The sequence below is a fragment of the Mesocricetus auratus genome, unplaced genomic scaffold (genome assembly GCF_017639785.1).
Source record: "Mesocricetus auratus isolate SY011 unplaced genomic scaffold, BCM_Maur_2.0 Super-Scaffold_100013, whole genome shotgun sequence".
Taxonomy (NCBI): Eukaryota; Metazoa; Chordata; class Mammalia; order Rodentia; family Cricetidae; genus Mesocricetus; species Mesocricetus auratus.
In genome coordinates, this window is record NW_024429196.1 from 10,994,346 (window position 1) to 11,007,654 (window position 13,309).

At 38.6% G+C, this 13,309-nt stretch overlaps 1 protein-coding gene across 39 annotated transcripts in view; it reads left to right on the forward strand.

Annotated features, from left to right (window-relative positions):
* The window catches only part of Crem (cAMP responsive element modulator), an 81,068-nt gene that overhangs the window by 66,633 nt on the left and 1,126 nt on the right, over positions 1-13,309 (forward strand). For 16 of the 39 annotated variants that reach the window (XM_040755367.1, XM_005085182.4, XM_021236000.2 and 13 more), the window contains 2 exons: positions 5,984-6,019; positions 8,864-9,020. In XM_040755367.1, coding sequence (XP_040611301.1) covers positions 5,984-6,019; positions 8,864-9,020 — 193 coding nt within the window. Of the gene's footprint in view, positions 1-801; positions 943-1,536; positions 1,748-5,983; positions 6,020-8,863; positions 9,021-13,309 lie in introns of those variants that run through there. The other 23 variants (XM_040755369.1, XM_040755370.1, XM_040755363.1 and 20 more) reach the window with 9 other exon arrangements.

Here is a 13,309-nt window from a genome sequence, read left to right on the forward strand (position 1 = left end):
TGTAAAGATGAAAACGTATCCCAGGATGTAGGGCCTTGTATAACTTAGAATGTGTGCCAGCTTTGTGTCTGACCTTGGTATTGTTAGAGTTTCAATAAGGACCCAGCTTTCTGTGTGCTGAAGGCTCATCAAGTGATCCAAATAAAAGCTGACATGAAAAATTATGAGTAGTAATTTTAGTTATGGATTTTAAATATCACAAAATTTCAAGGTATTATACTGAATCACAAATTTCTATTTATATGGGCCAAAAAGATCAAATATCAACAAGTTCACATCTATCTGGCAGTTAAAGAAGATACTGCATACCACTTGCTGCTTTCCACAGTGAGTTTCTAGACTGTCAGCACTTCAGATGAAATGAGCAAGTTCCTCGTCACTCTGGAAATAGCTGGATTTTATGGTGTGGTAGCAAATGGTTTAGCAAATAAAAGTGTAACTGAGTGAAGGTAGCTAGAGATTTCTAGTATGGTAAGTTTAGAAGTGTCTGTGAAACACATTTTTCTGTATTGACTCACAAATTTTTTGTATAGTCCCCAAAATATGAATCTCCAAATACTTTCTTTTTTGAATTCTGAGAAACAGATGGGGCTCATTTCTTCCTGTGTAGCTTTATGAGCTACAACCAGTGACTTTTCATTTTTATTTTTGCCAGAGCCTATCTGAAAAGATTTTTATGTAAAAAAAAAAAAAAGAGAAACAAGAACATTAGGATGGTTTATTACAGGAAGAGTTTTTACAGGGCTTTCGTTTCAGTGTGCTGCTCTGTGACAAAGCAAATTGATGGCAGTGATAGGCTGGTGATGTCATTGTGATGTCAGTACTCCTACTTATTTTACACATGCTTGCTAGTTTGGAACACTTTATTTTGAACTGTGCTACGACCAACAAGACCACTCTGTATGCAAAAGCCCAACATGGCTGTAACTGGAGATGAAACGGGTAAGAAACTTAAAGGGGGGTTTAAATTAATTCTGCAGGTTCTCCACCCACTTGTTTTAATATAGCGCTTAGGACCATTTAGGAACTTAAAGGTGTTTTAGGAAGTGTGATTTCTTCGTTGCTTATGCATATGAAGTTTCCTTCTGTGCCCATCTGCACATTCAGCCTGCTTTGTTAAGCCATCAAAGTGTGATTGTTTCTTTATACTGCGATTGTTTCTTTGCTCGGGTCTTTACTGCTCTGTTGACATAAGGCAGTAGTAATCTGTGTCCCTCTCGCCTGCTTTTCTGTTCCCCTTTCTCCACTTGTATATTACTCTGGCAGTTCTGCCTCACTGAAATAAGCTAATATTTTATCTGCAACCTGTTGCAAATTCAGTCTGGCTACCACTTAAAATGTCCGATGTCCATGTTGTAAACAGTTGAGATACTAGGTACTAGCTAGCTCCAAACGGGATAGGGGAAAACAGTGCTGTGAATGGATATTTTCCAGCCTGCTATTTATTTCTTTCCTTCTGCCTTTAAAAAATGGTCCACTCTTTAGCTAATTGAGTTCAAAGGACTGACGTCATTACATTTCCTGGAATCGGGTTTCAGCGGGGAAGTGGAAAAGTTAAACTCCAAGTGAGCTGCACATTGACGTCAGCTCCGAGTCATGTTGTGATTTAGTCAGTTCCTTTCTGCTTTGTCAAGCGCTGCCGACTGATCGCAAGTTTGTTAACTAGTTCACCACCGCCTCTGGCTGCGGGAACGTCCTCAGACTGAATAGCATTTCTCGTAAGTCTGACTTTAGCATTTCTTTTGTGGTAAGTATCTGCTTGAAGACGGGGGACACATTGGGACACTTGTAATGCTTGTATGAGCACAGCTCAGGGGCTGTCTGGCAAGTTAAGTGGTAAAGTCGTGCCTCCTGCGACGCTGTCCCTGCACCTGCCTAGTGACAAGTGGGCTATATTTAGGCCTAGATTTTGGTGCTTCCTAGATCTATAGGAATTTGGGATTCAGAGTGCCCTCTAGTGTCCAGTGGGGGACGTGCTTGCCTTTCATTGTTTACTCAGCCTCTTCTATTTAATGTTTGTAATCCGTTCATTAGATTTTTCTTTCTTTAGTTAGAGATAAGTGATTTTGAAAGACTGGTTTACCAGTGACCTTTATATGGTTGCAACATTGTTTATTCAGTTGGATTTATTTGTAACCTAGTTTTGAATTTGCAGTTGAATTGAGAGTGAAGAGGATTACATGGCCTCCCTACAATTTAGCTCGTTAGAGTCAGTGGGTCTCAGCCCTCATCATGGATTGAAAAAGACTATTGCCTCGACCAAGAACAACTTGCATTGAATTGTTTCTAAGATGGTCTTTAAGGAGCTGTTGTTTTGTCAGACAGTACTTCTGGTGAAGTCTATAGATATGCTGTAGGTTGCAGAAGCTCTGGAGTGACTGAGGAGCCTAAAATAACCAGACACTATGCAACATGAATCTTAAAACCAAGACTTTCTTTTGTGCACGAGTTTATTTTAGAAAAATTATTGATTTTTTTCTTTTAACCAAACTTTAAATATCTATTCACCACTTGTCAAAGCAGGAGAGAAAATAGTAATACAAAAAAGTAATTAAAGTAAAGGTGAATAATTAAGGAATGCATTTATATTAAAACTTTAGCCATTGCCTGGTGATTACATATTCATATACATTTATGTTGATAGAATGACATAGCATCTTTGAAGCATTTCCTTCCTATAGTTTGTTTTACCAGTACTAAACCACAGTTTCAAATTAAAAAAATTTCCAGATACTGAAACTTATAAATGTTCAACAATACAGAACATTTTTCACAAGGCCTGACTGTAGTTTGGAAATGATTATTTTTATGAATCTGCTACTTCTCACAGTAATAGTGACATTTGAAAAGGTGCTATGCTAAAAGCAATAAATGAAATTTACATCCTCTATTATTAATGAGTGAAAACTACACATGATTTAAGAACATTTTCAGCAGTGTAGCAGAGAGGCAACCTTTGGATTCTTGGTTCTGCGATAGTTTGGGTTGTCAAGTGAGGACATTCTTTTAGATGAGTGACTTGGAACTCTTTGACCATAATCAGCATTTTGTGTCATGACACAGTGGCATGTGTGTCTTACTCTGAATTTATGAAAAGCAAGTTTCATACACAAAAGTAACACAAAGACACAAATTTACTTCTATCTTTTTTTTTTGCTTTAAATGTTGGCTTAATCCACGAAATTGCTTTTATGACTCATAGTCTACAGTGTATGCATGAAATCCAGACCTAAATCAGGCCTCTAATGTTAATGACTAACATTAAAGACCTTTGTAGAATCTCTAATATGATCATGGAATCCAACATAGGAATGATATAGTTGCTGGGTGGTGTCAGCACATGGTTTCAATCCGAGCACTCAGGAGGCAGAGGCAGGTGGATCTCTGTGAGTTTGGGGCCAGCATGGACTACACAGAGAGTTACAGCAAGGGCTGCAAAGAGAAACCCTATCTCAAAAAAACAAAAACACAAACAAAAGAATGATGTTGATTCTGTTGGATATAATCTAAGTTTGTATCGTCTTTTTTTTTGGTTTTATTCATAATCATGTTAGGAGCCTAATTTCCTGTCTTAGACCCTAGATTATAATGTTATATTAAAGAGAGTTATCAGAATTGTTAAACAGACTTTTCTACTATTCAGATTTGGGAAATAGTGTGTTATAGTATTTGATGTAGGAGAACAGGGAATACATACCACTTTTATGATTTCTGTTAGGAAAATTTGACATAAGGCAATGATTTTGACTAGGGTTTAACTTTTCAAGTTGGTATTAAAGCAAATTATACTTGTATTGGAAGTAGAAGAATAACCTTGCATTCAAAAGTTCTTAGTGCTCATAGCACAGTTATTATTCTGTCTCCACTTGGTGAATGCATCTTAATGCAATGTTTGGGATAGTTATCTTACTTTTCCCTGTCATATTTACCTATCTGAACATATTGCCTAATAAAGTAACTGTGTCAAAACTTTTACACTTATGTAAATATGTATAAGCTATGTAAAGTATATATTACAAGTAAGCATAAATACAAGTTAAAGAAAGAGCTAGCAAAGTACTTAGATTATAAAGTAGATACAGAAGAAGGAAATACAAGTTGAAGCACTGGAGGCCCCTGTGGAGGAAGCCATACCAAACACTGGAAAATGAGAGGCACTTCACATTTATGCTCACTGACTACACAGGGCATGTACCACTGCACAGATGGTAGTGATATGCGTGAGTGGAAATCAGAGTGGGCAGGCACTCTTCTGAGTTACAAAGCTAGCCAGCAGTGAAGTAGATCTAGTCTTCATAGTCCTTTGGTTGGATCTGCTCATACTGTGCTATGCTGCCCTCAAATTCACCTGACACTGATAGATAAATGTTAATATAGCATGGCTCATATTAGCATGTTAGACACAGCTTTTAAAGTACTACTTGAAGTAATCAAAATTTTTTTCCTAGACTATTTTTTTCTGATAAGGCAATAGGGCCTTTATTTGTCCTTCTGCAGGACCTTGAATTTCAGTATTCATAATTTCCCATCTTTTTCATAGATTTCATGGCTTTTGGGGGGGGTGGTTCGAGACAGGGTTTCTCTGTGGCTTTTGAGACTGTCTTGGAGCTAGCTCTTGTAGACCAGGCTGGTCTCGAACTCACAGAGATCCACCTGCCTCTGCCTTCTGAGTACTGGGATTAAAGGCATGCGCCACCACCCCCTGGCCTGATTTCATGACTTTTAAGATTTCAATTGACTGAGCAACCTAAGAAGTCCCTTTATGTGTAACTTGGGTTAAATATGGTAACTCTTCACATTGTATATAAAAGCAAAGTGTCATATTGTACACATTATATACAAATATATATATAATTTTAAATTGTTGACTATACATCAAGTAAATAAAAGCTGGAGATATTTACTTAATATTCTATTATCAGTTTGTATGTGTGAGCAGGTGTGTGTGTGTGTGTGTGTGCACATGTGCAACTCATGCCATGGCATGCATGTAGATGTCAGAGGACAGAACTTGTCTTCTATCTTGGGATCCAGGGGATCAAACTCAGGTTGTCAGGTTTGCATGACAAATACTTTTACACCCGGAGCAGTTTTGTTGGCCTTAAACTGAAAACATTTAATGACTTAATTTTGTATGGTCTATGTGTTCTAGGACTTTAAAAACAGTTGAAGTTCTCACTGCTTGCTTAGTCACTTTTATGTAGGATTTTGTTTTCCCAGAGAAAAAGAAGCAATGGGAAGGGATATTTTCTGACAGACTGGGAGGAGAGGCCTGATGTGGGAACTAGGAGCATTGGTGTGCTGCTAAAGAAAATTGGGAGGTGGGTGAGGAAGATGCCGGTAACTTTTTGGAGTTTTGAAAAAGCCACTTTTCCTCAGTTACAAGTATGGTTGTTAGGTTACCCCTATTGTTTCCTGAGGTGTCCTTAAGATTAGTGATACACAGTGAAACTTTGGTACCAATGATGGTTTATGTCCATGATCCTAATTCTCTGGAGGCTGAAGCAGAAAGATTATGACTATGTCCCCAAACACCAAAGAAAGCCAGCAGAGGCCTTGTATCCAATCAGTGTGTACCTCTATAAATAAATAATTGAATAAAATGACAGGCCTTCGGGGGTATTGACAAATAGCTTATTTTTGGAAGCTATCACAAAAGATGTTTGGGGGTATTTGTTACATATGTCTTTCTTTCTGTCTCTGACTTGTTTTTCCTAAGGACTAGAAGTCATATACTTTGATTAATCAGACTTGTTAGAAGGGTAACTTCTAATGGGAAGAATTACTGGTGGTGTTATAAGCCTTTTAGCTAAACCTATAAGTGTAATTTAGAACACTGTCTTTCGGACATGAAGGGAGGGGATTGGAAAGGAACTAATGCATCAAGTGTCTGCTGTGTACCAGACACTGTGCTAGACATTTTGACATACATTATGGGGTTTCTTGTGAGTATGAAATGAGATAATGTATCCCCATTTTACAGATGAGGAGACTGACCTTGCCCCAAGTCACATGGCTGGTAAGTGGCAGAGCTGGACTAGAACTCAGACCCCAAATCCAGTGCTTTTTCTTCTGTACTGTGTTAGAGCTTGACAAGCAAGGTATGAAGTTCATGATCAGAACTGACAGCTCCAGGAATTGTTTTTCATGCCAGGAGTTACATGGTTGGAAACACATTATGAGAACTCCTGCCTCTAAGCTGCTATGTTAGGTATACCTAAAGTGTACCGAGGAAGAACAATGCCTTTTGTCAAGAAATGCCATATTGAGTGAACATGTGGCATCCCATGGGACTTTCTATATCTTTGTGTTAAAAACACAACTACAATGGAATGCCCATATCTACAGCAAGACAGCTTATTTAATACTCCAGAAGACAACATGTCTGTGTAATATCCTAGGGTAACTTGACTCAGTGGGGAACACATAAATCCATTAAGCACCCTGCATACAAAGTCCGGTGCTAGATTCCAGAGTATGAAGTGAAAAGATACTGTTCATGACTTGTTTGGTAATTCTTGCCTGCCTGAGAATAAACTTGGGGTATACTATTACAGCAAAGCATATTTGTCTTATTATTTATCTTCCATCATGATTTTTAAAGCCTACACATGACCTATGGATTCTCAAAAATAAAAATGCAACTCTAAAGTCAGGTGTGGTGGCACCTGCTTGTTACCCTCAGCACTTAGACTGAGGCAAGATAATTGGAAGTTTAATGCCAATCTGAGTACATAGAAGGATCTTACCTTAAAACCACTTACAAAAATAGTTTGGACACTGTTAGTACTTATATGGAAATAGGAGTTGGGCTTTATAAATAACACATGAATAAAATTATGTCACTGGGGAATGTAGGATGGTTCTTTGAAATTACCATGAATTTATAGTGTTAGACACTGATGCTAAGATAACATATTCTCGTAACCTGTTTCAAAGATATCTATTTAGACTCCCTTAAAATAAAAGTCTCTTTCCCCTATCATTTTGGTATATGTCACTAAGATTACATTTGCATACATAAAACTTATCCATTAACCAGTGGAAGCATATCATAGGGTCTTTGGGTTGAGATAGGAATCTATTTTAACTCCTAATTTACACTAATTCCTACTTATTGCTTGAACTAGTGAGTTATAATCCCGAATGTGTTAAAACAAATAGAATGAATATACATTTGGAGCACGATGAAACCAACTTTCCCTTATCTCTCAGAACTAATGTACCCAATACATCATCCCTCTCAGAGGCAAAGCAACTAAGCTGTTGCTCAACAGGTTTGAAGAATGCCTCATTTGCGATTACCCTTGTCCCATATGCTACCACATCTGGCTCTCCAAGGGCAGCTGTGACTTCTGCAGGCAGACAAAATGGTTTGCTTTGCTTTTTTTTTTTTTTTAGTACTGTCTCTCATATCCATTGCATCTGTGAAGTATCTCTGCCCACCTTCCCTTAAAAAATGATAAACGTGCCCTTAGTGGCTTTTATACATCCTGTTTTCACATATTACAGAGAATAGCCAAGGTATACATTAAGAGTATAGTGAAACTATTTCTTACTTCACTTCACCCCTTTCTCTCCTTTTCTTTTAGAAAAGAAGTATCTTTATTTAGGGTATGGCAGTGATAGAAAATCCCTTACCCACTCTGCACATTTTTAGTATTGTTTTTACACTTGTTTATGAGCAGTTTCAAAGAACAACTGGAAGCAGGTATGCATCTTCCTCACTGGTTATTGTGCTGACTTTAGGAAACCAGAACAGCCTGTAGCCGGGGCATTGTTTCAGCATTTATTGGCTTACAACCTTCTTCCTTGGATGCGGGTAAAGAAAAGTGGGAGGGCTGTGGCCTTCTGTTCCAGTTCTTATCTCCTCTCACAGAATAAGATGCTAACTGGATAGTTTTTCTGTTACTTTCTTCTAAACATTTAAAACTTGCACATCTGATGAGATTTCCGTGTGTACAGTGTTTACAATTGTCATGGAAATAAAGTTAGGGCTTTCCTCAGGAAGCCAATTTAAGAACTTGACTGTTTTGCTTCCATTTTTCCTGTTTATCTGAATCTGCAGCCAGTTAAATTCCTTCCTTCATCTTAGCCTTTTCTTTTTCCCTTTTCTTATTTTTGTGATTGAAAGGCTTTGCATGTTTCAGGTGTAGGCACAGGGAAGTCCCAGGTGGAACATGCAGAGGATGGCCATGACCTGCTTTGAGTCTTTGCGGTGACATACCAGAACTGTCTTCTACTGGCTTGCTAGAGCCAGACGTTAACTTTGCGGGCCTGTGTGAGCTGGTTGTGAAATAGCTGTTGTTAACATGGCTAAGTTATTGGTGTACATATATATTTACACACTTAAAGATTCCATTAAAAGCAGTGACAGTCCCCAAGTGCTCATCATTTGTAATAATCTTTAGGTTTTGTCCATTTGTGAACATCTCTTCCCAACTTTCCACTGAGTGAGGTCACATTGGTGTCTTTGAACTTGCCACTGTGAAAGTGTTTCTGCTGTGTAACTCACTAAACTTTGCAGAGCAAGGTTTTCCACTCCTGCCCCCAAAGAACAATTCATTAGAGTTACCAACACACTACTGATGCAGCTAAATGAACTGTAGTTGGAAAGCTTATCTGCTTTAGCCTGAACTAAAAAGTGTTAAAATGTGCTAAGACATTTTCTAAAATGTGAGGAACAAGCTAAAACATGTATAGCTTTGTTCCAATTTGATAGATAAAATTCTTGATATTTAAGACCCCCCCAAGAACACTCTCTATTGATATGTACAAACTATACTATTTCTAGGTTAATTTTATGTAAAATATTAGCTAGTGAATTGGTGATATAAGCTTGTAATACCTTGTTTTATTGCAGCTGCCACAGGTGACATGCCAACTTACCAGATCAGGGCTCCTACTACCGCTTTGCCACAAGGTGTGGTGATGGCTGCCTCACCAGGAAGTCTGCACAGTCCCCAGCAACTAGCAGAAGAAGCAACTCGAAAGCGGGAGCTGAGGCTGATGAAAAACAGGTAAAGTACTGGGCAAGAGCCAGTCCTTTGGTACAGCCACTGTAGGAAGCATCATTTGCTGCCCCGTTCAGTGTTCTATGGCTTCTTGTATGTGTTCATGCCCTGCCTGTGATGCTAGTTTGTCTTCTAGTGAGTTCCTAGTTACTTCATAAGCAGGGATGTCAAAAGATATGTTATTTTAAAAACAGTATTATTAAATTCTTGATTATAAGTAAATCTTGTTTTATACATTTTGCTGAAAAGTATTGTGACAAGTAATTTTTTTAAAATTTATTTTAATTAAAATTTTAGCACTCCTCCCCAAAGTGGTATTGTTGATAAATCCTAGGACCTAGGGCATGCTAGGTAAACATCAAGATACATCTCTGGCCCTTATATTTTTGGCTTCTTTATTAGCAGAATAAATGTGTTAAAGCATTTTTAAAATTTTATTATTTTAGATATTTTGTAGTATTTTTACTACATTATGATGAAGTACATGGTCTTTTGACAAATTTTAGTTAAGTATAAATACAAAATAACAAAAATGACTCATTCTTCTGCCATATAGATAACTGTTGGTGTTATAGTTTGCACTTGCAGTCTTCTCTCTCTTATCTTCTCTCTCTATCCCTCAGCTTCCTGAGTCAGTCTCTTGAGTACCACTGCTTCTCTCATTTATTGTTGCTCCATGGCTCTGTGTCATTGTTTAGACATTAGCGTATCATAACAAACTTAAATAATATTTTATTTATATGACTTGCATATTAATTTTTAGTTCTTATGGAGAAAGTTACAACTTAGTTTGATTTCAAAATGAGCAGAGTTGCTTAGGAGTTTCCCAGTATATTTTGTCACTGTTCCTCAGTGTTAAATTATATCCTTATTGCAAGAAAATAAAGCAGTTAGGCTAAAAGAAAATAAAGCAGTTAGGCGGGGTCAGCTGCTTTTCTTGTCTGTGGCAGAAGCAGACTGTAGTTATTCACTCATCCAATGTTACCAACCTAGTTAATCTACAGATGTGGCTGGCAACTGCGTCCCTGAAACTCAATTCTGAGCTCATCACTACCTTGTAAACTGGGACCCGACTTCGGTAGTTGAATTCACTGCATTAGTGGTCCTTTAAATAACAGTTGGGTAGTTAGAGAGATGAGTCAGCAGTTGAAAGCATTTAGTGTTTTCCCAGAGGACCTGAGTTCTGTTTCCAGCAACCACATTAGGTGGCTCACAGTACCTTGTTACTCCAGCCCCTCTTAACTGGCTTCTGCAGGCACCAGTGTAAAGATGGCTTAGCAGTTAAGAGCATTTGCTGTTCTTTTTTTTTTTTTAACATTTTTTAAAATTTTAAATAGCTTGTTTTACACGTCAATCCCAGTTCCCTCTCCCGCACCCCCCATCCCCCCATCCTCCCACTCTATTGCCAATTCCTTCCGCATAGGGGATATCTAGAGTCTATCATTTCATTCAGGGTAGGGTCCAGGCACTTCCCTAAGAGTCCAGGCAGAGAAAGCAACCCTCTTTGTGTTATGGACACACGATGTCTGTTAGTATTAGAGGGATTAACACTGATCCACTGCTCAGGACCCCATAGGTAGCCCAGGCCTCCTCATTGACTCTCACATTCAGGGGGTCTGGATCGGTCCCATGCTGGCCTCCCAGCTGTCGGTCTGCATTTGCTGTTCTTGCAGAAGACCTGAGTTTGATTCCCAGCACTTGGGAGGCAGAAGCAGGTGGATATCTGTGAGTTTGAAGCCAGCCTGGTCTACATATAGAGTTCTAGGCTAAACAGGGTGCCAAAGCAAACAATAACCAGAAGTTGTATACCAGAAGTAGGATTATAAAAATAGAGACATTTATGAATAGTTTGTCTCAGGGCACAGTTTTTCATCAGCAGTGTTGTGCTCAGAAATCCAGAAGGAGTGACTGGAGAGATGGCTCAGAAGTCAGCAGTAGCTTTTATTCCTTTGTAGTCTGGTCACCATTTCCTGTTATTTTGACTTTGGCTTTGAGACTGTCTCACTGTGTGGTCCAGGATTGCCACAAACCTGTGCTCCTCCTGCCTCCCTTCACCTCCTGAGTGCTGGCAGTACAGGTGTGCAGCACACTGGGCTCTCTATCTTTCTTTCTCCTGTAGTTTGCCTTGCCGCTTCCTCTCCATACTGAGGATGGACTCAGTCAAATACAAGCCTGCAAGCTGAGCTAGCTATTAATAGAAGAAACAGGTGTTTTCCACAGCTGAGAATACTTAGGAATGTACCAACCACTTGTGAGATCACTAAAACTTTGTTCCTGGGACATTTTGACTCTAGTCACATCGCACACAAAGTGTAAGATGTGAAGTGTGGATATTTACAGTAAGTAGCTCAGTAAGTAAGAGTTTAAAAGCTAACTGCCCCCACAGCACCGCTACCATGTATTTAAACTTTTTTTTATGTTCTAGATTTAGAATTTAACATATTTATTTAATGATGAAAACACAGATATTTATAAATAAATTTCAATTTCTTGGTGGTAGAAAATTGAGTTATACTCCCAAGCTGGCAGATTTGTGTGCTTGGACATGCTGTTACTTTCCCCTGGGCTCCATTGGATTACTGTAGCCACTGCTCTGTCAAGCTCCATTTACTTTCACATGTTTTAGTTTTTCATTACCCAGTTGTCCAGCCATGGTGACTTCATAGGGTGAGTAAGAACATCATTCTGGGTTAGGAGACAAGGCTTGTTTTTTTCCTGCAGTCTGTCAGTATTTCAACATTCCTTTTCTGGGGATTTGCTTTGCGTAGAGAAAACAGAAATCCAGTCCATAAGAGTCAGTTCTTCTAAAAACACAACAGTTGGCCAGGTCTGTCTCATGTGTCAGTTGAGGGTTAGCATTTCTGCCTGACATTGCAGCAACTGGTATTTAGACATGCAACATTACCTTTGTGAAATTCAGTTGAGTAATAATGACTGACAGTTTCTGAGATCTCAGCACTCCCAAATAAAGCTTTATCAGAGGGCCTCTCCTAGAGAAAGTTGATGCCATCCTATCCCACTCTGAATAAGAAGGGGAGAAAATGAGAACAATATTAGTTATTGTTTCCTGTAATCATGAATGAATGTAACTAACTTGTCTTTGTTAGTTTCAGTTTAGTTGCTTGGTGATCTGTTTTTTCCCTGGGGTTGTTTAAAGTTCTGTAAAATGTGTTTAATGTGCATTAAATGCAAGTGGTTAGAAAATAGCATAGGAGTACTCTTTTCTCAGCTAGTAACTTCTGTTTTCACAATTTATTTATGATAGACTCTTATATACTCTAGACTAGCCTTGTGCTCATAAAGTAGCTGAGGCTGACCCTGTCCCTCTTTTTATTTTTTAAATTACTTCTTCATGTGTGTGGATGTTTGGCCTGAATGCATACCTGTGCCCCACATGCCTGGTGGTCATTGTAACCAGAAGAGGGTGTTGGATGCCCTGGAACTGGAGTTACAGACAGTAGTGAGCCATCATGTGCGTGCTTGGGATTGAATCTTCCAGGTTCTGGAAGAACATCCAGTGGTCTTACCACTGATCTCTCCAGCTCCTGGTTTTGTGCTTCTGACTCGCCTATTTCCACCCCCCAATTTCCAGATATACAGACATGCACCACCATGCCAACATCCTTTTTTCATAATCTTAATTGTGGTATTCTGACACTTGTGAATTTTAATTGTCTGCATTGTTAAATTTTGTGTAATGTTACTCCATTCTTTAATTTTCCTAAGCAGTGTCATAAGCAAGTATGTGTTTTATTTATTGTTATAATTTATCTATGTTGTGTTTTCTATTCAGAAAACTGTTTCTGGAAGTTATGCTTGATCATGTTTTATTGAGATTTAGTTTTGAAGCATACAAATGTTCAATACTGATATTTGTTCAATAGGATTCTTATAATCATTTTCATCAAATGAAATTTTCCTCATTGTGATGAGTATATGTATCTTTTGACAGCCAAAAATCTAACTGAGAGGATTGAAAGGATCTGTAAGTGTCTTAGTAGAGATTCTGCTGGGTGTGTGGTCCTCTTGCTGTTGCTTGTTCAACCCAGAGGGTTGTTCTTATCATGGCATGAATGCCCCAAGAGAACACTATCTGGGTAAAACTGCCAGTGCTTTTCAGTTGTTCTGTCGTTCTACACAAGGCATGTGTTTTGTTCAGTTGTTGTGTGGCTTTGTATAACTGTCCTCAGATCAACTGACTGTTGATTGGGGAGAAGGGGGGCAGATGTTCATGGAGCCACTCTGGATTGTGCTGGGAGGTTGTTCCTGTAGTCATTTGCCTTGTGTTGGTTCCA